This window comes from Garra rufa, chromosome 21, assembly GCF_049309525.1.
Source record: "Garra rufa chromosome 21, GarRuf1.0, whole genome shotgun sequence".
Classification (NCBI taxonomy): Eukaryota; Metazoa; Chordata; class Actinopteri; order Cypriniformes; family Cyprinidae; genus Garra; species Garra rufa.
Window position 1 is genome coordinate 1,204,648 of NC_133381.1, and position 26,080 is coordinate 1,230,727.

Consider the following 26,080-nt stretch of genomic DNA (forward strand, 5'->3'; position numbering starts at 1 on the left):
AAGACATTTCCCTCAAAACAAACTACCAGGACAACATTAATACCCATATTTTATTGGAAGTTTCTTTAACGCGCAGTTTTTAACTACTAAAAAGTTTTGCATTTTTATTCACGCTGATTAATCAAAAGCGCCAGAGTGGCGTGGTACATGTTATTTTTCTCAACGCTGATCAGGATGGACCAATCACAGTCGTTGATGATTACTGAATTAATAATTCGTTTAAAAATTTGTATGTGTAACTATATTTTTTATATTTCTTAAATAAATGTTCTTAAATAATTATCTTATAACCACATAAAGGCAGAAAAAGGAAACTTTTTGTCATTAAACTTTAAAATATTTTCTTTCAGCAAGATATTTCCCTCAAAACAAAGCACCAGGACCATGTTAATACTTAAATTCATTGGAAGGTTCTTTAATGCGCAGTTTTTAACTACTTAAATGTTTTGTTTTTTTATTCAGTTGCAAATTAACCGCTGAATAATCAAAACCGCCAGAGAGAGATGGCACGTTACTTTTCACAGCACTAATCAGGTTGGACCAATCACAGTCGTTGATGACTCCTGATTCAATTTATTTATTTTTTACCTTTTGTATATGTAAATATATTTTTTATATTTCTTAAATATATTTATTTAAATAATTATTTTCTAAGTGCCTAATGAAAGAAAAAGTAAACTCTTTTGTCATTAAACTTTAAATATTTTCTTTCAGCAAAATATTCTCCAGCCAAACAAAGCACCAGGACAATGTTAATACTTAAATTTTATTGGAAGTTTCTTTAATGCGCACTTTTTTACTACTAAAAAGTTTTGTATTTTTATTCAGTTGCAAATTAACCGCTGATTAAGCAAAACCGTGGCGTGGAACATGTTACTTTTCTCAGCGCTGATCAGGATTGACCAATCATAGTCGACTACAATGACTAAAAATAGAAGTTGAAAGCCGTTTTTTAGAGATCGCCGTGGGAGATTTCGGTCTGCATATCAGGTAAGAAATTAGTTTACAAAACAAAAATGCTATCCTAAAATTGTGTAGTATATTGAAGACTTTCTCAAACGGAAAACTTCACACAAATTCTGGCAAAAACACGTTTTACTCGTTTGTTTTGTTGTTAACTCAACTAAACCATATGGTCAAACCCAAACCTTTAACTATTAACATTAGTCTTGGGTCAATGGCGCCCTCTGCAGGTCATTTAATAGCACAAGCTCCCGTTTTAATAATAAATAAGTAAAGACATCACAAATAAAATCATCCACACACAGTCTGTACATGTTAGTTTTATTGAGACTTTTCAAGATTACTAGTATAGACATCAGGCAAGTTTTGATACACAATAAAAAAAGTCTATGTACAAATTTGCATTTTGGGGATATGATTTTTCACCATAAATGTAATTTCTTAATCTGAATCAAAAATGCAGTTTACTAAAAAAAATAAAATAAGAACATTTAAAAAAAGAGAGTAGATAAACAAGAGTTAACACATCAAAACAAAGAGCCATAAATCAGTATCTTAGATCTAAAACAAACTAAAATATGAAACTAATTTCTAAACAGTACTGCAATGATTACATGGCTTTGAGAAAAACTGATGAGAGGCAGCATTTCAGATAAAATACAAAAAAACAATCCAGTCTTCGAACAGCTGAATTGCATCTAAGTAAATGGCTCAAGAATCTTGATTTCATTTGTTGTGGACAAAACAAAAACTGGCTTTATTATATGCTATTGCAACACAAACTTACCCCTGAGCAAAATCCAACAAGCTAATATATAAAGCAAAGAACAGAAATAAGAGAAGTGAAAAGCCGCTGGTAATAAAAGCAAATCAACCGACCTTTCTGCACAGTTGCCAGCCTGTCAACTCTAAACGAAGTACTATAGAAACCAAATAATTTTGCATATACATATTCATTTTCACATCACGCTCCAGCAGTACGGTCAGATGTCCTGTTAGACTGAGTTAACGCTCAGATGGGTTTGGTTGTGTGGTTGTAGACGAGTTTCTCTGAATCCTCGTAGGTGTAAACGTGACCGCCGTTCACGGCAACATGCTGATGTTTGTTCCTGCGCTTCTTCTTGCCCTTCAGGAGACAGCATGCGATAACAACCAGCAGGACGGCGATGGCAATGCCCAGTAAGACGGCTATCGCGATGACAGCTGAAAAGAGCCACGAGAGTCACGTTACATCAACACATATGTCAGGTGATTCACACAAAGGTACATTTTTTTTTTACAATTTTCCATGTGCTCAACACTCATATTTTAAAGGTGCCATAGAATGCATTGACACAATATTCTAAACTGATCTCCGATATCTACATAGAAGTATATGACAGGAAAGGGCAAAAACTCTCCAGAAACGGTTTTACAGGTCCATTTACAACCCTGGGATTTGTCCCTAGAATGAAATGTGACCCTGGACCACAAAACCAGTCATAAGGTTAAATTTTACAAAACTGAGATGTATACATCATATCTCAGTAAATAAGCTTTCTATTGATGTATGGTTTGTTAGGATAGGACAATATTTGGCTGAGATGCATTTATTGGAAAATCTGGAATCTGAGGATGCAAAAAAATCAAAATACTGAGAAAATCACCTTTAAAGTTGTCCAAATTAAGTTCTTAATGCATATTGCTAATCAAAAATAACATTTTGATATATTTATAGTAGGAATTTTACCAAAAATCTTCATGGAACATGATCTTTACTTAATTGCCTAATGATTTTTGGCATTAAAGAAAAATCTATAATTTTGACCCATACAATGTATTTTTGTCTATTGCTACAAACATACCCCAGCAACTTAAGACTGGTTTTGTGGTCCAGGGGCACAAATGGTCTGTTATTACCTTATTTGGAAGGTTCTTGAATAATAATGATGAGCTCTGCTCTGATTGGCTGTTTCACAGCGCTGCTCATTTCAGTAGCTCACACACGGAGGAAAATATATATTTGTTATTATGCAGGTCATTGAAACTGCCGTTTTGAATGCACAATCATTTTACTTTCTCTTTTGTGATGGCATGTGCTCTGTGTAACGTTATACCACAGCCGCAGAACTTACCACGTATTTTACAAGTTTAGATGCTTGTTAGTGATGCTATATTAGGATTAGCCTATTTTTCAGTGGTCTTTTGCAAACAGCAGATTTATATAAGGAGGAGGAAATGGTATGGCATGTCCATATACACAACTGTTATTATTCAGCTATGCCAAGGTAAATACCGTTTTCCATTCTATGGCACCTTTAAAATAAAGCACGCAAGGAATTATATTTCTGCTGTTCGTTATGAAGCATGTTTTGCGTAAGCGGTGATACCTGTGTCATCCGAGCTTTCTAGCTTCTCAAACTGAGCTCGTCTGGCAAACACATCAGTCTCTGAAATACAATGAACACCACACATCATTTGCAGGAGAAACAGAACAAAAATGTTTAAAAAACAACCTCAGTAAGTTTACAATCTCATGTTCAGTGTTGGGGGTAATGCATTACAAGTAACGCAAGTTACGTAATAATATTACTTTTTTCTAAGTAACTAGTAAAGTAACACATTACTTTTTAATTGACTAGAAAATATCTGAGTCCATTTATTGATTAAAAGCTCTCCTGTCCCCATGTTGAGAGAAATTGTGAGTAAGATGTTACTTTAGTTCTAGAATAAATGTGAACATGCATTAATTCATCTCACTCACTAAACAAAAAAGATACAGTTTTCTTCAAAATGAATAGAAACACATAATACAAATATCCTTTATGTATTTAATCCCATTTTATTAACTGATATCTTTGCTGCCGACCTTGCATGATCCAATTCATCCATACTAAAAAGCAAAAATGACTCAAGATAATCTATCATTTGTTTTCCGTTTTTATTGCTGAAGAGTTGACATTTTTTCCTCTGCGGTCTACTGTACAGACGTCAGTTTACTTTTCTCTAAGCCTGAGACTTTTGCTGTAAAAAGGCTTTTACATTTGACAAAAATAGAACTTTTTATATTAAAAACAAACAAGCAAGCCCTGCCCAGATTTAAAAAGTAACTCAAAAGTAACAATGCATTACTTTCCATAAAAAGTAACTAAGTAACGTAATTAGTTACTTTTTTAGGGAGTAACTCAATATTGTAATGCATTACTTTTAAAAGTGTTTTTAAAAGAATTTTTAAAGATAAAATAATCAATACGTTCTTGAAGATATTTAAGTTTGCATATATCATAACAGAAAATAAAATGCAAATGAAATGCAATGATGAGTTTAAGATAAATTTAAAATACATTTTACTTTTTTTTTTTTTTTTTTACTTGCATGACATAATCAGAAAAAGAGGGACTGGAAAAAGTGGGTATATGTAGGATATGTAAAAAATAGGGGTGGCACGGTTCACAAAACCCACGGTTCGGTTTGTATCACGGTTTTAGGGTCACGGTTTTCGGTTCTGTACGGTTGCTGTTATTTTTTTCTTTTAATCTTTAACACTCCAGAAATGTACTTCAGCATATGATATACAGCTTAATTATCCACAATTTAGGATACAGTATTAAAAAAAGTTATATCATGTAATCATGCATAAACTGAATTTGACTTGACTTTAAGCAAATTATTGGGACCATCTCTGAGGTTGATGACATGCTTTTCATTTATTTGGCAATAACAGGAGAATATGTATTGCTATCTCTACAGGAATTTATGTGCCTTTTTTGCACATAAAGATTGAACTGAAGAATTAACTTGCATTTATCAAAGAGCCAACTTCTGTGCTCTTACAAAAATATTATCTTTTAAAAGAAAAAGAGAGGAACTCTTTAAGCTCTGTCTTTTAAACAAGTGATTGGTTGGTTCATGTCATATGACCTGCGCTGCGTTTGCGGCATTCTGAAAAGTTGAGATGTTTTTATCTCGATGCGGTGCTGACGCGCCTGGAAAAAACGAGCGCGTCGCTACCATTACGCGCGTCCGCATTTGAAATAACGAACTTGAGCGCGCAAAAGACACTGCATGTGAACGGCCCCTTATCAGTGTTGTTTTTGACAACCATCTTAGATTTAGTCTTAGTCTTTTGGACTAAAATGCTTCTTAGTTTTAGTCAAATTTTAGTCACTTCTATGTGTGATAGTTTTAGTCCAATTTTAGTGGACGAAAAGTCAAAAAAGTTTTAGTCTAGTTTTAGTCGACGAAAAGTCAAAAAGGTTTTAGTCTAGTTTTAGTCAAAAAAAGGGAAAAAAGTAGTCTTTTAACAAATTAATGTAGGTCAGTAAGTATTTTGCTGTTGGGTAGTTTCACTTATAAGTTCTGAAAATAGCAGATCTATAGTTCTACACGATGTGAGCTTCCGGATCGACTATTTTCACCAATAATTACAATAATGAAGGAATGTTTTAGAACATAAAAGACAAACACGGATGGAATGCTAAAACGGCTTGCCATAGCGTCAGATACTTTTTAAGTTTTAATTGTCATGCACAATAAGCGGAAATGTCATGCATTTTAAACGTCTGACGGACCACCCACTAATATTTTCGTCTATTCTCGTCTCGTCAACGAAAACTCACACGTCTCGTCATGTTTTAGCCATCAACGAGCCATTTTTATCTCGTCATCGTCTCGTTATCGTCATGAAAAAAGTGGCGTCAACGAAATGATTTCGTCATCGTCATCTTGACGAAAACAACACTGCCCCTTATACGACGCTGGCGCATCCTCCAACTCCGGGCAGCCTTCCTTATCTCTCCGACTTGCCATTTCTACACGTGACGTAACCTGCAGCACTCTACTTTTACTGTCTGTATGTCAACACACACCTCTTATTTCACGCAAAAAGGACAGTTACTACGTGCACGAGGCTACATTGTGCATGCGTTGAACCGTGTGACGCACACACGCTCCGAACAGAGACGAGCGAACCGAACGGTTCGGTTTTTCTTCATGTGCCGTGCCACCCCTAGTAAAAAATCTAACTTAAGACTTGATAAGTGCTGCACAAATAAAATTATGACCAAAGATGAAACAAAAATGCCACTGAAACTGATTTTAAACACCAATAATACAGTGAAACTCACCAGTCACTCCAGTGCACGACAGCATGCACTTTTCCTCCGTTTCAAAGCGGTTTTCATTCCCATCACAACCGCCGTAGTTGAAGCGGTTACAGCGCTGTTCATACGGATTGTAGTACCAGTTGGTGAAACTTGCACGACAGTTTCCCGTTACCGGTGGCTCCACGCAATGAACTGGAAGAGTCAATACATCACTGATTAATTCGTGCCCATTTTAATACAGAATTTAATATTATGGCTCTAAAATAGCAAATAGGTATTATATTCAGGGATTGAAATCAACTTTTTAACTCATCATTTGGCTACTAAATTTTTAAGTTACCGGCCATTCATTACTCCTAATAGCCAAAAAAAAAAAACCTGAAATAAACCAACAGCTTGAGGCGGTCTACAACAGACGTGACAAAGTAACTGTTGCAGATCATTTGGTGTCAGTACTAGGGGTGTGTGATATTGACAAAAAAAAAAATCTCAATATTTTCTGGGATTTCATTGATAATGGTATTGATACTGTAGGACACTCATAATTACAGACATAAAGAATAGTGCAAGAATCTGTTTTGATGCTCCAAAAGTCTCAGGTCTTCAAAAACAGATTCTTGCACTATTCTTTATGTCTGTAATTATGAGTGTCCTACAGTATTGCAATTCTGTTTGGTCCAGGAGTTTGTCTGTTGGCTTAAAGACAAAGTTGAGGAACCAAGATAAAATATGTTCAAAGGTAGTAGGACAGCCTCTTGAAAAGCTATATGAACTATGAATATTGTTTCTAATCCTAGTCATGTGCTGTATAATGAATCTGTACATTTGCCATCTAAGCGCAGATATAAGGATCCAAGATTTAATCGAGTGAAATTAAAACATTCTTTTGTACACCGGAGCTAAATAAGATCCATGTAAAATGAAAGCTCCAGTGTTGTTTTTTTTTTTTCTTGATTATATTGAATGTTTTTTTGTAAATTGTGTTTTGTCTGTTTGTAAAGAGTGTCACATACTGTTACGCAAGGAAAATTTCAGATTCGTCTGACAATAAAGTCATATCAATATCAATAAAGATAATTAGACAATATTATGCGGAGTGTGTTAGTTTAAATAGATTTTTACCTTTATAAAGCCTTTTTTTTTTTTTTTTTAAGTATGCATCATCTTTTGTGTGAAAATCTTACATTTAATCAGTCAATTATAATAATATGTGACCCTGGACCACATTGTATGGGTCAAAATTTTGGATTTTTCTTTTATGCCAAAAATAATTAGGAAATTAAGTAAAGATCATGTCCCATGAAGATTTTTTGTAAAATTCCTACTATAAATATATCAAAATGTAATTTTTGATTAGTAATATGCATTGTTAAGAACCTAATTTGGACAACTTTAAAGGTGATTTTCTCAGTATTTTGATTTTATCTCGGCCAAATATTGTCCTATCCTAACAAACCATATATCAGTAGAAAGCTTATCTACTGAGCTTTCATATGATGTATACATCTCAGTTTTGTAAAATTTAACCTTATGACTGGTTTTGTGGTCCCAGGGTCACATATTACATTTAGGCTATTACCAAACAAATGAAATCAGTCTCCACAAAATTAATCTTTGCAGAAGTTGCATCTAAGATGGCATTTAGATGTGTTTCCACACTGTTTAATAAAGCCCAAAGGGACATGGAATGCTTTTACCTGCAGTTACAAATGCATAATGTTTTGATATTTTAAACAAAAATTTTAAATACTGATATTTGAAATTATTTTGAAAATAAAAAGATGCTTTAAATGTGAAATTCAAACCGCTAGTAGGCGGCAGTAAGTCACTGCTAATAAGTGAGTCCTTGCGATCGGACCAAATCATTTAAACAGTTAAATCATTCAGGAAAGAAACACCATGCTCCTCTGAGACGCAAAACGGTGCTTGTTTGGAATGATTTTTGTTGGCGAAATAGAGCAAAAACAGTCTATATGGTGTCTAAAACATACACAAGTCTCTTGTTTATACAACTGTTTGAAATCAATATCAGATTTGTAATCGTGCTGAAAAAAAAAAAACACTCTTTGTGTGATATTATAACTATATGAAATGATTTATGTACATTTTCTGCCCCATATCTTGAATTCTGTGATCATTCTTAATGCATATTAATAGACTGAGTCATGCATAGACAGAATGCACTCTAAATGTGCACAACGCACTAAATTGGTCTAACCAGACTTTATCACATAGGTGTGAATGCATGCATTTCTGTAGGAGTGTTTTGTTTGTTTTTTGCAATATACTTCATAATGTCATGATGTCTCAGGAGTTCAGTATTTGCACTAAATCAGCGCAGATTTGGCTTGCATGAACTTCCTCAATAGTACTCATACACCAAATGTCACCGGACAGATTGTAGTTTTTTAACAGCATTACCCACCACAGCTCATTTTTACCCACATTCGGCGGGTTGGCAGGTGTTCATTTCAAACCCTGATTATATTATATAAGAAAATTATAACTCTACAAAAACATTATAAAAATTAAACAATAATTATGAGAACATATATTTCAGACACTGTAAAATTAAACTTTTAAGGACTTCAAGCACTATTTTTATTTTTTATTTTTAGTGACTTCATACAGAGATCTCACTTATCAAACTAATTCTAATTTCTCGTTCAAATTCTAAAAGAAATAGACCATTATTATATTCAGTTGTGTACAATAAAAACAAGGGCGTAGGTTTGATTCTGATCTAAATTATTGCTAGGGTCAATTTAGTAGTGTGTGGCTATTGGTAGGGACATGTCTCTACTAAATTCTATACCCTTGAAAATCATAACAAGTGACGTCCGACTTTGGAAACTACAGTTCTCTTAAATATGAAGGCGTCAAACAACAGGTTCATGAGTTCATCCAAATTTTACAAAAAGCTTTTGGATGCAAATATAATATAAGTCAGACATTGGAGTCGCTGTTTTTCACTTGTTTGCCAGTGAACCACACACAGACATTTTGATCAGATTTATAACTTTCATCTGATCTCATTTTGTAAATGACTTTTCTTTTCTTTCTGTTTGTGTTTTCTTTGAATGTTTTGACGACTCACAAGAGAATATAGGAAATATAACTTAATTTGTGTTTCCTGCTAGCTAATTTTCACATACATAAATAACAATCTGCCTCTAAATCTCTCTTTTCTTTACTCAAAGTTGATCTAGACAAGTATCTAAAGCTCAGTTTATCCTAAAAAACATCTCTCTATATTTATCCTATGTGTCCTCTAAGGTGTACATGTATTACTTTTTTATTAATAGACTGAGTTTTCATGAGAAAAAAACAAACAAAAAAACATGGTAACCACAAATTAACTATCGTTTTGCCACACTAACCATAGTTTAACCATGGTATTTGTAGTAAAACTGGTTTTACAAATAAAAAAACTATTTTTTTTTTTGTATAATTTTTTTTTATATTTTTTAAATATAATTTTTTTGTATAAAATATACAAAACTTCTTCAGTGATTTGTTCATGCTTTATTTTTTCTTTGGTTTGTTTTTATAATTCTCATCCCCTAATAATTTGATGTTTTCCACTGATTAATAAAAAAAAATCTGAAAAAAATAAATAAATAAATAAATAAACACTGATAAATTTTTAAAGATAAAATTATCAATACCTTCTTTGCATATATCAGAACAGAAAATAAAATGCAAATTAAATGCAGTGATAAGCTCAACATAATTATAATCATATATTTTAGGTTTGCGTACAACAAAATACAAATGAAACAGTTATGAGTTTTAAGATAAACAATAAATCACCTTTGCTTTTGTCCACAGGAATATCCAGGAGTCGACGGAACTTCTTGTCCACTAAACAGAAGGACAAGAATAACTTAAATGAACACATTAAACTGATAAACTAATACGTTTAAAGGAACAGTTCATAAAAAAACAAACAAATTTTAAACAAGATAAAAAAAATTCTGTTATCATCTCAAGCTCAATCCTGTATGTACTTTACTAAATGAGACAAAGAGAGATCAAAAGAGACAATAAAGCAGTATAAAAGCATCACATATGACTTCATGCAAATTATTTGAAGACTTCCGATGTCAAACAATAGCTTTGACTTAAAACGCCTCAATAACAAACAAAGCTCTAAGACTTTTGATGATTTTTGAGTGAACTATTCCTTTTTAATTACTAAGGTAATGTGCTTGTATAATGTTTGTCCTCACGTCTGGAGCATTCAGCCTCGTCCGAACCATCGCTGCACTGCGCTTCGCCGTCACACTCCAACTCTTTCTGAATGCAGCAATTATTTGAACATGTGAAATGATCCGGACCGCAAACCTCATCGCACTGCTCACCTGTGTGGGTTTTAAAACAATAATTTCACCTGTAAATGCCAATACAAATATTCTAGGCATGAATTAAAACCAATCATCGGCAATCACAGACTTACGTTGATTGTGGATCGGACCTAACCTTCCTGACGATGGCTTAACTGCAAAAAGAAAATATTTCATGTAAAACAGAAATCATTTTTGAAAAATCACTCCTAAAATGTGTTGTTATAATTAAATTAGACAATAAAATATTAAATAAAGTGTCATTATTTAAGAAAAGCATGCACGGATAGACCGTTTGCTCTGAAAGCATCACTGAGCATCACTTCATCTTCAATTATTCCTTATTGAACTCTGGCCCCCACTGACCCTTGGCCCCCACCCCAACACACTCCCCACTACCATTGCGCTACTTAATATTCATTGCACTACGCTGTACATACCCATTTGTAAATGCACATTTCCATTGCACATATACATACTGTAAATCTGTGATAAATCTATATCTATACATGTCAATTTGTAAATTCCTGCTTTAGTAAACAGTAACCTGTATATTATGTTCGTATCTACCTGCAATTTATATTATAGTTAATAGCAACCTGTATATTGTGTTCATCTATTTGTACATTCTAATTGTAGTTAATTATCATCTGTAAATTATGCTCACAGTACTTCATCTGTAAATATTATCCATAGTTTCTCCCTGTACATATTCCCTATAAGTGCACTTATAACTTATACCTTTATCCTGCACTTGCTGCTTATTGCACTCCTGGTTAGACCTAAACTGCATTTCGTTGCCTTGTACTTGTACATGTGTAATGACAATAAAGTTGAATCTAATCTAATCTAATGTCAAATTTAACAGGCAATGCATGTTTTCAAAAGCAGAAGAAACTTTTAAAAGAAAAAAATGGCCTACAATATCTGACACAACTCATTAGTTTTTTTTTTGTATGCTGCTTTAGATCAAAATAGGGTTATGTTCTAATAAAGACAGTCATTTTTCCAATATCTACTTTGAAAGTCGCAATAAGTATATTATAAACCTATAAAAGGCAAGATAAAAGTAAAAGTAAGACAGTGCAGGTGAACAGGGTAAAATTAATAGTTATCACCTTACTTACTCAGTTGATTGATTACATTGATAACTGCAAACATTTTTTGTATTACAAGTTTTCTAAAATGTTAGGGTTCAATATGCAAATGAGGTCTTGTTTAATTAAATGTGCTAATTTGCATATTTCATGTACAAAAAAAATCAAAACACTGGATGAAATCAGTTTAAAAAATTGTATTAATTTTGTTTGACACATTAGAGTCAATTGTTTTTACAGGAGGACTTTTGGGTATCTAATTTTGTCACTCCATAATTTAGAAAATACTTTATTATTATAATTTTTTTTACAGTTTTTTGGGGAATAAAAATGTATAAAATCAAGCAAATCATATATGAACAAATCCCTCTGTAAAAACCTTCAGGATATAGACAGGAATAAAAATGTAAATTTTGGTGTGTTTCAGTGCAACTGAAGTGGAGATTTATTGCTCAGTGTATGGATTGTAATTAAAATCTATTGACACAAATAGATAAAGTGCTATAAAAGAAACACTTAAGTGTCTTTTGGATGTTTTCTTTCAACCGGTCTGAATTTTTTTTTTAAACAATATAATAGCAGAATAAGACAAATAAATTACCAATCATATAAAATTAGTATTAATAAAAAATAATTTGTACTAGAGGTGGCACAAAGGAACTCAAAAGCGGCTTGTAGGTGCAATTTTAGACATTTAATGAGGCTCAGAGGTGGCATAAGTGCAAATAAATTCATGTTGAGATAAATGTTTTAAATATACACTTTTAATATAGAAATATCAAATGTTTTAAATAACTAAGTATAGTTACAATGACACTAAATCCACCAGCAGGTGGCGGTAAGACATGATTCGTTTGGGCGGCTGATTCATTCGGGAAGGAAGCAAGTGACTGCCTTTATGAATGGATAATCATAAACTGAAGATTCGTTCAAAAATGCGCTGGTTTGCTTTTAGAGATGCGCAGCAGCTGAGCTGTTACTTATTTAGATATATTTTCATTTAAAAAAAAATAGAGTAAAATCAGGCAATAGGGATCAGACAACGCAAGTCATTTTATATTTTCTTGTTACTGAACTGTTGTATTAAATCAATATTACATTTGCTTACTCTCTTAACGATTGTTTAAATCTGTCACTCTCCTTTTTGTGTTCTGTGGGCACACAATGATAAGAGAGCGTGCAAATGAGTCTCTCTTTCACTTTAAATAAGCAGGACTCAAAAGCACGTGCAAATGATAGATTCCAATGTGTATTAATACCTGCGCTGAAATTCTAGTTCTGCTCTTTGTTCTCTGGAAATACCTGACTGTGAATGAGGCCAGCGGCATCACTATGTTGTCACTGAGAAGCTGCAGCCACGGCAGAGATGATTTTTGGTTTGCCGGCAGAACAACAACAACAATGTATATACGTTTATACGTATACGTTTATATATACACGCTTCTTTTCCCCTCATTTTCTCTAACTGACGAAAATCCGTCATAGACTTGTTGCAGGTAACCGAAATCCGTCGTAGGGACGGAGAACTTTAATCCCTGTACTTGCATCTGCCACAAATAATGTTACCCAGCGTAGGGCTGGGCGATTAATCGAAAAGTAATCGAAATCGACATTCAGAACCTATAATCGATCACATTTTTTCAGGTCAATTATTTCAATTACTTTCCCTTTAAAAACACTACTGCATGTGGAGTCACGTGACCCCGCTCCGTTACGTTACTCCGCCGACATGTCGATGGAGAGCTTAAACAGTATTCATACAGTAAAAAGTATTTACAGGATATACAAGAGTAATTTTATTTAGAAGAGATACTGCTTATTTTCTACTTTTAATATTTATTATTATTTTATAAATAATTTATTTTGTTTCCAAAAGTGCAAGTTATTTATTTTCACTAATTTAAGAAAAATGTGACTTTTCATTTTAAGCAATGTGTGCTTTAATTTCAGTTGTTCAACACTGATGTTCAATAAATAATCATAGATAGTAGATAGTGTGTGCACCCTTCATTCAAATAGCTCTCACTTGTAATATGTGCGCATATTTACTGTACAAAACTTGTCAGTGAACCATGAGGGCAAAAAAATAAATATTATTTAAATATAATTAAATGTAATTTTATTAATGAATAAAATAATCGTTCATTAATCGTAATCGGGTTAAAATGTTCAATTAATCGAGATTTTGATTTTAGGCCAAATCGCCCAGCCCTAACCCATCGTCTGGTTTATTTATTAAAAAAAAAAAAAGCCTCATTACCGGTAAACCCAAATGTCAGTGATTTAAATATATATGTCCCTGGACCACAAAACCAATCATAAAGGTCAATTTTCAGCTTTCCATTGATGTATGGTTTGTTAAAATAGGACGATATTTGGCTGAGATACAACTATTTGAAAATCTAGAAATCTAAGGGTGCAAAAAAAATCTAAATATTGAGAGAATCGCCTTTAAAGTTGTCCAAATTAAGTTCTTAGCAATGCATATTACTAATCAAAAATTAGAACATTTGCAAAATATCTTCATGGAACATGATGTTTACAGTATATCCTAATGATTTTTGGCATCAAAGAAAAATGTATTGTTGGCTACTGCTACAAATATACCCGTGCTTTGTGGTCCAGGGTCACATATTTATGATATATTTATCCAAACCATCTGCTAAATGAATAAATGTAAATGTATTTAGGTTAGAATAGATACTAATTGACTTTCTACTTGTTTTCTACACTTCTGACTTACTTTTAAATTATAACTGGCATGCACTTACAAACATCTAAAAACTCAATACCTGATACTTTGTCGCAGGCGTTCAGACATTCGTTGAGCGCCAGATAGTTGTTACGGTTTGGTTTGCAGCCTCCAAACTTGAACTGCTCACATTTCTCGGTGACGGCGTTGTAGTGCCAGCGAGGGAAAGAGCCTCGACACGGACCCTCCTTCTTTGGCACCAGACAGTGATCTGATTGAAAGAAAATCAGGCTTTTATTCATTATTTAAGTGTAATGCATGAACAAGAAACATTTTGTTCACTCTTTTCAGACAAAAAAAACAGAAGTATGATTTAAATTGATTGTGTGCAATACTGTACTTAAAGTCTTCTGAAGCAACACTTTGTCATTGCACATCAACATGTGTTTCGTAACATGACAACATTGCATGTGAAAATGCAAATGAGTTTGCATTATAAAACTATAAATGAAACCATTCAAGAGACAATGTGCAAAACACATAACAATTGAGCATCAATAAAATTAACACCTATATCAAATGTTACATCAATGCACTTATTTTTATGGAAACTTCTTAAACAATATACTGTCAAGGCAGGTTCACGTCTTGATTTATGACTATAATTAAATGTGCTTTCAAGACACGTGATGTTACTCAATATCCTTTATAGTCATACTGCTCATTTACATAACTCCTGCGAACACATGAACTATGTGAAATATGAATTCTTATTCAAACAGAAAACTGAAACTATCATTTACATTACTCAACACAAGATTAAAAATGAAACGCCACATGCTGATCTGCTGCCGATTTACCATAGTAAATAATGTCTCCTGCCTTTGATTGTAAAAATGAATAACACTATTGTATGTTTAGATCAGGATGCATGCACTGTGTTTTTTTTTTTATTGTTTTTACATCTGTCACAAAGTTAATTATCACTGACAAACATGCTTTTAACTCTTGGAAAACATTAATAAATATTAAATGATTTTATAATGTCAAATGAGCTTCACATATTTTCTTCCCAACAATGGTGAGACAAACACGCTCTGAAAACACAAGGCAGCCAAAGCAAACACGATAAATAATGCAACTGCAACATGATTCATATAATATATATTCATGTAAATATCTGTTCAGGGTTCATATGGATTTTAGATTTACATTTTACAGCTAGACCAGATCACAAACGCTGAATTACAAGAACAACCTCATTCTCTGTGAAACTCCCACCGCAAAACCTGCCACACCAGTTTGTGAAACACTCAAGAAAATGGCCACTAGCAGCTCAAGGGATTTCCTGTTTCTACTGAAATTAGGAAACGTCAAGCAACTGGTCAAACCAACAAATTCTGAATCATTTCCATGGTAAATCATTAAACTTTTAATGTAACGGTTTCGACCAAGCAAAGCTGAGGTTACTCCGTTTTAATAGGAAGCATGTTTAGAAAACACAGTTAACAGAATGAAACTATGCATTCAAGGCTGACAAATCCTGGTAAATGGTTAATCCATGTTTGCCGACAACTATTTTTAAGGTCACTTTAAAACTTGTTGGACCAGAACTCATCTCAGGTCAAGATGCATGCAAATTTCATTGTCAGAAATCAGATTAAATGACTGAGAAACGCTTATCAGTAGTGTCGTTTTTGGCGGCCGATTTTAATTTGAGTTTTAGTCTAGTCTTTGTGTGAAACTGTCATTTTAGTTTTTATTAGTTTTAGTCACGTTCATACTCTTTTTAGTCTAGTCAAGTTTTAGTCGACTAAAAGTGTGAGCATTTTAGTCTTATTTTAGTCAGAATTACCCATGACTATTTTCGTCTAGTTTTAGTCGGCGAAAACTGATGACATTTAGTCAATTTTTAGTCAATGAAATTTGTATTTTAGTCTATTTTTAGTAATGCAATTTTATTTAACAAAGTCAATTTTTATTTAACAAAGTCAATATAGTATAACTACCTAGTATAGACGAAACCATCTTATTATCTTATTATATTATTGTTAGGCTACCTTATAAGCTCAAGAATACATCCATTCCAGACATGGAAGATGCTCTAATTTGAAATTACAACATTTATTTTACCTACCAAACATGTTAGCATTACACACACATAAATTGAAATAAAATAAATAAAAACAATAAATAAAATAAATTAAATGAAATAGCATCACATGACAATGGCAGAAAAAAAAATGTATACATTCAAGTTTTATCAAACGTGACTGCTTCGTATTCTGATTCAAACACGAACCCCTTGCGCAGGTTTCAAGTGTCATTCACTTGTTTATTAAGAATAAATCATAATACAAATAAATATGTACCTGTAGTTTTGTGCATGTTTATTTAGTAGTAATTCCCGCTTCAAAAGCACTTCTAATTAATGATAATATTAGTCAATTTAACAATATTCTTAATTTACTTTGATCATCTATACTATGGCTACACAAATCATGCTTGTACTTTTATAAGTTTATTTACAGATTAATTAAATTGTGTAAGAAAAACATTTCTTATGGTTTTCGTAGCACAAACTGATTCATTTTATGAAACTGTCCAAAAATCGCTTTGACATCTGGGACGCAAAACAAACGTTTTCCACCTTTGACCACAAGATTACTCCACAAGAGTACAACGTGTTGAAAAGCTTGCTTTGAAAAGCTTTACTTTCCTATCACTACTAAAAAGTAGGAAAAAATTTGTGTGTCCTTTCTTCTTTTTCTCCCAAAGAAAATGTCATCAATCTAATGTAATAACATTTCGTTTCGTCTAGTTTTCGTCGCCGAAAATGAAGAGACATTTTAGCATAGTTTTTATTTTGTAAACCACATTTAGTCTCGTTTTTATTCATCAACGATATTGTATTATACATTTTATTATATTTATCGTCACATGACCAACATTTTCGTTTCGTCTCGTTTGTCACGTGATAAAGGTTCGTTGACGACGATATTTAGTCATAATTTACGTTGACGAAAGCAACACTACCTATCAGACAACATGACAGCAATTACCAATTACTAGCAAGCTGTTGCTTTTAAAATCATATTGACACACACAGAAAATATTATTAACTTTGACGAATTTTCAGAACATAACACTCTAAGGCTTATGAACCTCAGTTCTTAAGTAAAAAGAGCATTAAATATGAATAACTTTGCCAATATTGACTGAAAAACTGAGGTGCATGAGCTCAGATCATTGAAGCTGTGATCAAAAATTTCCAAAAAAAAAAAAAAAAACCGGTAACACTTTCTATGAAGCCCGTATTTATAATACATTATAAGGGTATTCTCTTAAGGCATTATAATGAATGCATAATGCATTATAAAAAAACCTTATAATATGTTATATCATCTCATGAGTATTCATAAAAACAGTTTTAATGTATTATAATTTTTACTTATTTGTGGTTATAGCTTTTAAGAGAATGATTACCTCCTCATAGTTATAACATATTATAAGTCTCATATCTTGCCATGTTTCTCATGTCACTTTACTTAAAGCATACAAAGACCACTTATAAGTAATTATAATAATATTTCCCAAAGAACCCCTGAGATCAGGCATCAGATCAGATAAATGTGTAATATGACACATTTGTTTTATCAGTTTGATTATTTTGATGATACCCTTTAGACAGCTTTTGATAAGTAACTCTGCAACTCCATGTCAGCTAGCAGTAATTATCATTAGTAGTATGCAAAATATATGCTAACACTAAATTTAGATGATTCCCCAAAAGATAAACTGTTATATTATATAATATGTAACTTTGCAAGTACATGAACCTTCTACCTAGCCCAACCATAACCTAAGTCTACTAATACTCTAAAGAGTGTTAGTTGAAATGTAGTTGGAAAGTTTAAGCTTATAGTAAATAGAATAAGTGGACCATCAAAATAAAATGTAATATAATGTAAAAAATAAATGTAACATGATATAGTCCATTATGAATTAAGTAGATTTAATATGGCGTCCATTGAGTGTTATAAATAATCATAATCTTAAAAGTTATAACCTCAAATACTCAGGTATTATAATGTATTATAATTGTTGTTACGATTATTCATGAGATGGTATAACATATAAGTTTTTTTATAATGCATTATGCATTCATTATAATGCCTTAGAAATACCCTTATAATGTATTATAAATACGGGCTTCATAGAAAGTGTTACCAAAAAACCTGTGCAAATTAAAAGCAAGCAAGTTGTTGAAACAGATGAAATCCTAAACTTGAAAATAATATAGCAAATTAAGTGATTTAAAAGCAAATTTTGACAAGCAGCACCAGATTTTCAGCACAACAAAAGGGTAAAAATGAATAAATAATTGAAGATGTGTTTTCATGTACTCACGGAGAGACTGTTCTGGCGTCAGGACTAAAATTGACACCTCGGCCGTTCCCGTCTGATCAGCGTCATCTGTGACCGTTAGTCTGAACTTATACATCCCAGGAGAAAGATTGGAGACTGTCACTGAATCTTCAAATGGCCCTTTCTGAAACAAACAAACAAAAACTGATTATAAAAGAATGTACATTAATAAAATATCAGAAATCAACACTTTGCATTTAGCCTATATATACAATGCATAATACTTTTATTAGTAGATTAATTATGCCCTGTAATACACCTTATATTGTATAAGTTCATAAATTACCAAAATTATAATATATTACAACACTTATCTATTAATTTTTACACCCGTAGAAAGTTACACACATGGAAAAACAGCCAATTTCAATTAATATCAGAAACACTTCACTTGAAGATTTTATGTACAGTATAATGCATTATAAAAAAAAGTATTTTAGTGCATTAATTCTAATATATTTTAATACTTATCAATTCATTGTAACACCTTTAGAAAGTGTAACTCATTAAAACAATTTCAAGTGATATCGGTAATACTTGTAACACTTGAACCCTTAATACATAATAAATTTAAAGACAAAAATATTTTAATGCATTATTTATGCCTTATTTTTTTCTGCAATAATTACAATATACTACTATATACATATTTTCATTGTTACACCTTTAGAAAGTAAAATTCATTGAACTGCATAAAAGCAACCAATTTTAACCAATATCGGTAACACTTTACTTAAAGCCTTTATATACAATGAATTATAAAAATATTTTAATGCATTAATTATAATTTTTATAATAATTATCTATTCATTGTAACACTTTTAGAAAGCATAACTCATGAAACCAACTCATTTCACACAATATCGGTAACACTTTACTTGAAGCCCTTATATATAATAAATTATAAACATTTGAATCCATTAATTATGCCTTAATATTTTTCTAATGCATTAATATATTATTATTATTAATATTATTATTATACACATTTTGATTGTTACATCTTTAGAAAGTATAGTTCATTTAAATGCATGGACACAACCAATTTTAACTAATATCGGTAACAATTTACTTGAAATCTTTATACATAATGTATAATAAAAGTATTTTAACACACCAATTATAATACTTATCCACTCATTGCTACACCTTTAGAAAGTATAACTCATTAAAACAAACGAAAACAACCAATTTCAAAGAATATCGGTAATACTGAAAGCCTTTGTATTTAATGAATTATAAAAATATTTTAAATGGACTAATTACACCTTAACATTTTAATGCATTAATTATAATATATTATTATAATACACATATTTTCATTGTTACACCTTTAGAAAGTATAATTCATTAAAATGCACTAATACAATAAATTTTAACTAATATCGGTAACAATTTACTTGAAATCTTTATATATAATATATTAAAAAAAGTATTTTAACACATTATTTATAATATATATTACAATACTTATCTATTCGTTGTTAGAGCATAATACATTAAAATAGCTGAAAACAACCAGTTTTGGCAAATATCGTTAACACTTCAATTGAAACCTTTATATATATATAGTGCATTCTTACTATATTTTAAATTAATTAATTATGCCTTAAAATAGTGTATTTTATAATCATATGAATTATAACCACATTTATAAAACATTATAATATATATGTATTCATTGTTACAGCTTGAAAAAAAAGTATATATAAAAAAGTATAACTAATTTAAACACATTAAAACAACCAATATCGGTAACAATTTACTTGAAGCTTTTAGATTTTTAACATATGTAAAAGTCTTAATACATTGTATGATCTCCTGAATAATAACCATATTATAATACCTATTTATTGTTACACATTATAACCCAATTAAACAGTTAATTTATTAAAACGCAAGAAAATAACCTATTTTTTCTGCAAAGTACTTAATTACGTGTATTATTATTATTACTTTATACTTTTACTACAATTATGAGAAGATGTGATGATTTATTGAATTATGAATACCTTTATAATGCCTTATACATTAAGGCTTCAAATAAAGAAAAACGTAAATACTATCTTATGCATTTTCAGAAAATATTATTTCAATAATGAACCTGAACCCACCGTCATAACAGCTGATGAGTCTCCAGACACCTGTTCCCACTTATAGCTCACAATCTTTTTATCATCTTTACTCTCAATGCCATTCAGAATCACGTCGTCTTTGGGCTGAACGACTCTGTCCTGCCCACACATTGCCACTGGAGGTTTGTCCTCCACTTCTGCAAGAAATCAAAACACTGCAGCGATGAAACATTATGCAATATGGAACAATAACGGTGGGAATTGCACAAGATGCCAAGAATGATAGTGACATAGCAAGCCAGAGCTTATGAGAGAATAATACAAGACAGATCTTGTATAGTGAAGATCAGCTGATTGGGTGAGTTAGAAGAACTATTAAAGTTCATAAGACATGCAGAGGAAATGAAAGGTGGAGACTAAAAGACATTAAACAGGCCGCATGATGAGACTCTACACGGTTGATACCAGGGGCGCAGAAACAGCAACATTATCATGCTTTTGCATTCAGCTGATAGAACATCTTTACTTTTTACAATCCAAAGTCTCCATGAAATCAAAATTTGTGATTTCTAGTAAAAAACAAAACAAAACATGACAAGCATTTATAAGATATGTGCATTTATCTTGATATTCAGTCTTGATCTTTCATAAAAACACCAAAACTATTGAGTTTGCACTTTTTGTTTGTCAAACAGATGGTTGTGATTTAAACTCAATACTACTGGCTATTTTTAATTATATTCTAATTATCAAAGCAAAAAACCCTGTAAAATAGTATCAGTGAGATACTATTAGTGTTTCTATGGTAACACTTTACAATAAGGTGCCATTAGTTAACATTATTTAATGCATCAATGAACATTGCCAATGAGCATTACTTTCGTTACAATATTTATTAATCTTTGTGTAATAAAAACATTTTTTTTGGTTACATAATGTCAACTCAGGTCCATTAAATAATATATTTAAAAAATACTTTTTAAAAATTTAAAAAGATTTTTTGTTGTTGTTGAAATCAACATTAGGCTAATATTAGTAAATGCTTTAGAAGTGTGTGTGTGTGTGTGTGTGTGTGTGTGTGTGTGTGTGTGTGTGTGTGTGTTTAATTTTTGTATTACATTTTTATAAATACTTTTTGAATTTAAAAAAAGTTTTTTGTTGAAATCAACAATAGGCTAACTAATATTAAATGCATGAAAAAAAATTATATATTTTTTTTAAAATCATTTTTATTTCAGTTACATTTTTTGCTAAATTATGCATAGAGTTTTGTTTCAATTCATTTCAGTTTAGTTTTTTTTTTTTTTTTTTTTAAGCTATTTAAGTACATCAAACTAAAATAAAATGTAATATGTTGCTTTGGCAACTATCTGAAGTTAAATGTTTTTATTTTTTGAGTATACTGATTTTTTTTCAATTATTATTTATTTTATTAATATGTTTATGGTTTTCATGGGGTCCTCAATGTGTCTATCTTTTCAAATTCCTACACCCCTGGTTATTACAACCGGCTAAAATACTAAACAATGACACACTTCTGAAGACTTTAACAAGTTTGGACATGCATGAGTATTTCCAGGAGTATTTCCTCCACAGTTTAAGGACAAATCGGAGCGAAAACGCTGCATATAAACATCCTGAATATACTCATTTAACTGTAAAAACACTAGACATTTAGACACATTGAAGATCATTTCCCTTACCTGGCACCTGTTGCACAACGTAATCTTTGAAAATAGATTTCAAAACACAGTTGTCAACTACATACAGAAGAAATAACCCTCTTTTAACACCTCCAGATACATGTTAGATGGTTTCCTCTTACCTGAAGTTTTTTGCTCAAGGTAATCTTTAAAAACAGATATCAGAAGGTAGTTGCTGAAGCCATCCTTCCTCACAAAGCGACAGACTTTCTTCTGTTTGTACAGGCAGTTGAAAATAAAGCAAGAGGTGGTGCTTTTGGAATCTTCTCCATGTTCTATCAGAGCCAGATTACAGTTTGGATCATTACAGCAGGCCTGAACACAGTCTTGAGTCCGAGACACTCGAGGAGACGACAGAAACGTGGCCCCTTCCTTCACAGATTCATCTACGTCCAACACAAAATCCTCTTTGCCAAGACTGAACTTATCCATGCATTCTCCTTCTGATGGAGTCACATGGAGACAGATGTGCAGAACCACCACAGTCCAGCAGATCCAGAGCCGAGTCATTCTCTGAATTAACAAAATTTCCAATAAAATCACTGTATAAACTATTAAAGACCTGAAAAGAAAAAAATAGAAAGCATTAGAACTTCCAAATCAAACTTATATTAGGTATAGCTAGTCGAATGAATCACACAAACACAAAGATTCAAAAAGGAGTCATTCTCCAAAAACAAAACCACCAGTAAGATCCCTTTATAAATGACTGAAAACCAATCTGAGAAGAAAGAGAACACTATAAACAGTAAACTTCTAAATATGTATAATATAATTTAATATCATTTTAATCATTTTATCAGCTATATATACACACAGTAATATAAATATAGCTGGAAGAATGAATAAATCCAATGAATAACAAATTAATCATTTGCCAAAGAACAAAACCTCTCCAGTTAAACCCCTTTATAAATGATTCAAGACCAATCTGAAAAGAAAGAAAAAGGGTAAAACTTAACCAATATTTATGTTATATATAGCTGATAGAATGACCAAATCGAAAATAATAAAAAGGCATTCTTTGAAAGAACAAAACCTCCAGTAAAAGTCCTTTATTTAATGTTTTTATAAATAAAACAAATCAATTAATACTTAATGAATTTATATATATATATATATATATATATATATATATATATATTTTTTTTTTTTTTTTCATAAGAATACTTATATCATGTATATGGATTATTTATAAACTTATAAAGAATATTCAAAAAAATATATATCTAAATAACAAAACCAAAAGTAAAAAAAAAAAAAAAAAAAAAATCCCTTTCAAAATGATTAAAGACCTAAATATCTGAAAACTAAGAAAAAAATAAAAACTTGCAAATGTTATTTAGCCCACATAGTCTATAAACTAAATCCAGAACTAATCGATAGGGAGTCTATAAGGATCTAAGGAGAATAATAATATTTATATTAAAATATAGCTAGAATGACCAAATTCATAAGAAAAATTATTTATCACAAATCTGAAAATAAAGAGAAAACATTAAAACTTCTAAATAATATTTATAATACATAGTCTAAATAATGACCCCTCCGGAAGAAGTCCTTTTATAAACGATTTAAAATGAATCTGAAAGAAAGAAATGTAAAAAATGAAAATAATACTTATAGTATGGATTTACAAAACCATCTAAAAAATATTTATCTAAATAACAAAAAAGTAAAATCCCTTGAAAAATTATTTAAGACCTATTTTAAAAGTAAGAGAAAACATTTAAACTTCAAATTAACATTTCTTATACATAGTCGACAAACTAAATGCCGACATAAATCTATAAGGAACTATAAAGAGAATAATAATATTTAAATTAAATATAGCTAGAATGACCAAATCCGAAAAATTATTTATCACCAATCTGAAAATAAAGAGAAAACATTAAAACTTCTAAATAATATTTATAATACATAGTCTAAAGAAGTCCTTTTAAAAATGATTCAAACTTTGGACTACATCCAAAAAAAAAACTCTTTCCTCTGGAAATGAACAACTTCAACTCGGTTGAAATCTCTTCATTTATACAAACATATGGTGTATCGAAATAAACAAAATAATTAACTTAAGTCAACCTAAATAACTTAAAATCAACGTGAGAATATTAAACTAACGTTTTAATACACAACATTACATCTTAACACGTTTTATCATCTATAAGATCGTCACACACACACACAAAAAAAACACTTAAAAATCCCTCCATGTACAAAATGACTCAACCAAGTCATTTTCTCCCCTAAAAAGGTCAAGTCAAAAACGATATGAAAACTTTCCAACTTCGGCGAAATAACTTAATTCTTATCACACTTTATTTAATCACTTACTAGTTTTCAAGGACACAGAATCGAAACTTTTTTACCACAGTACTGTTGAATATATCTGGTTTAATCAGACATAAACATTACAGGCCTCCTTGAGGAAAAACGCAGCAGGTTTTTTGCGTTCGTCAGTAAAACACAAACTAAACTTGAAGCATTTCGCTTTCTTACCTGTTAAACTGCTCTACAAGAGTTCGTCTCCTCCACAGTGAAGTAATTCCTCATTAGCCAAATATGAACCGTCGATTCAACCAGAGTTTCGGTGGAAATGCGTCGTTGATTCCGAGTAAAACTGCGGCAGTCAGATCCGGAGCTTCAGGTGTGTCCGATACCGAGATACCTGCGAGAGCAGGAAGTGCTGACGTCACGCGGTCGAGCCAGACTCCGCCCCCTCAAACTGCAATAAACCACTCACTCACTGCATTATTCATTTACATGCTCGGGGAAATACTTGTCTACCGGTCTGCCTGCCTGTCTGTGTGTCTTATGAGGCTCTCTATAGTCTGTTGTCTGAGTCTGACTTTATCTGATAGCAACACACTGTCTTAAACAGGACATGACTTACCACAGACTTGGCGCATGATGTCTGTGGCTAGTGTGTCTGTCTTTTACTTCTGTAAAGAGACAGTAGATATTATAAAATGTCATTTTTATATACAGTTATTGTCTCTGTACTATGTTGGAAGGAGTTGTTTTGCAATACCAGTGATGTTTTTCATCATTATAGTTTAAAAAAAGACTTTTATACATGTGTTTTACTTCATTATCAAGTGTCTGTATCAAAGCTGATGGAAGCGTTTCATTTCCTTCATCACATGCATCATTCACCACAGACCTCATAAAGGACTTTTCAAAGTCATATTCATGCAGTTTCATCAAAACCTCAGTGCTGTGCTGAAAAAATCAAGTCCAAATGTCAACTTTGAACAGATGTGCAAATGTGAATTTTCTGGTACTCATTGCTACAAATGTCCTCTGTTCATGCAAATAGTGTTGTTTAGTTACTTTTTATATAAAATAATGCATTATCTTACATTGGCGTTACTTATTTGAAAAATGTATTTTCTTGTAAATTATAAAGTAATTTGTTACTTTACTAGTTACTTGAACACCTTAATGCTGGTGCTAAAAAAAATTCATTTTCTGGTACTAATTGATACAAAATATGAATGTCCTCTTAACATGCAAACAGTGCTGGGGAAAGTTACTTTTAAAAGTAGTGCATTACAATATTGCCTAAAAAGTAACTAATTGTGTTGTTTAGTTACTTTTTATATAAAATAATGCATTATGTTACGATGATGATGATGATTACTTATTTGAAAAAGTGACTCAGATATTTTCTTGTAAATTAAAAAGTAATC

At 31.5% G+C, this 26,080-nt stretch overlaps 1 protein-coding gene across 2 annotated transcripts; it reads right to left on the minus strand.

Moving 5' to 3' along the window:
• Window positions 1–1,480: 1,480 nt before the first annotated feature.
• On the minus strand, window positions 1,481–25,121 carry spint1a (serine peptidase inhibitor, Kunitz type 1 a). Of its 2 annotated transcripts, XM_073826964.1 has the most exons (12): window positions 24,888–25,121; window positions 22,511–22,950; window positions 22,389–22,412; window positions 20,725–20,882; window positions 18,593–18,734; window positions 14,283–14,453; window positions 10,507–10,548; window positions 10,280–10,411; window positions 9,861–9,911; window positions 6,069–6,239; window positions 3,333–3,392; window positions 1,481–2,166 (listed from the first exon to the last, which is right to left on the minus strand). In XM_073826964.1, the coding sequence occupies exons 2-12, from the start codon at window positions 22,896–22,898 to the stop codon at window positions 1,976–1,978; spliced, it is 1,530 nt and encodes a 509-aa protein (XP_073683065.1). In that variant the 5' UTR covers window positions 22,899–22,950; window positions 24,888–25,121; the 3' UTR covers window positions 1,481–1,975. The 2 variants fall into 2 exon arrangements, with proteins under 2 accessions (XP_073683065.1, XP_073683066.1); XM_073826965.1 differs by lacking the exon at window positions 22,389–22,412 and having other exon boundaries at window positions 24,888–25,114.
• Window positions 25,122–26,080: the final 959 nt, after the last annotated feature.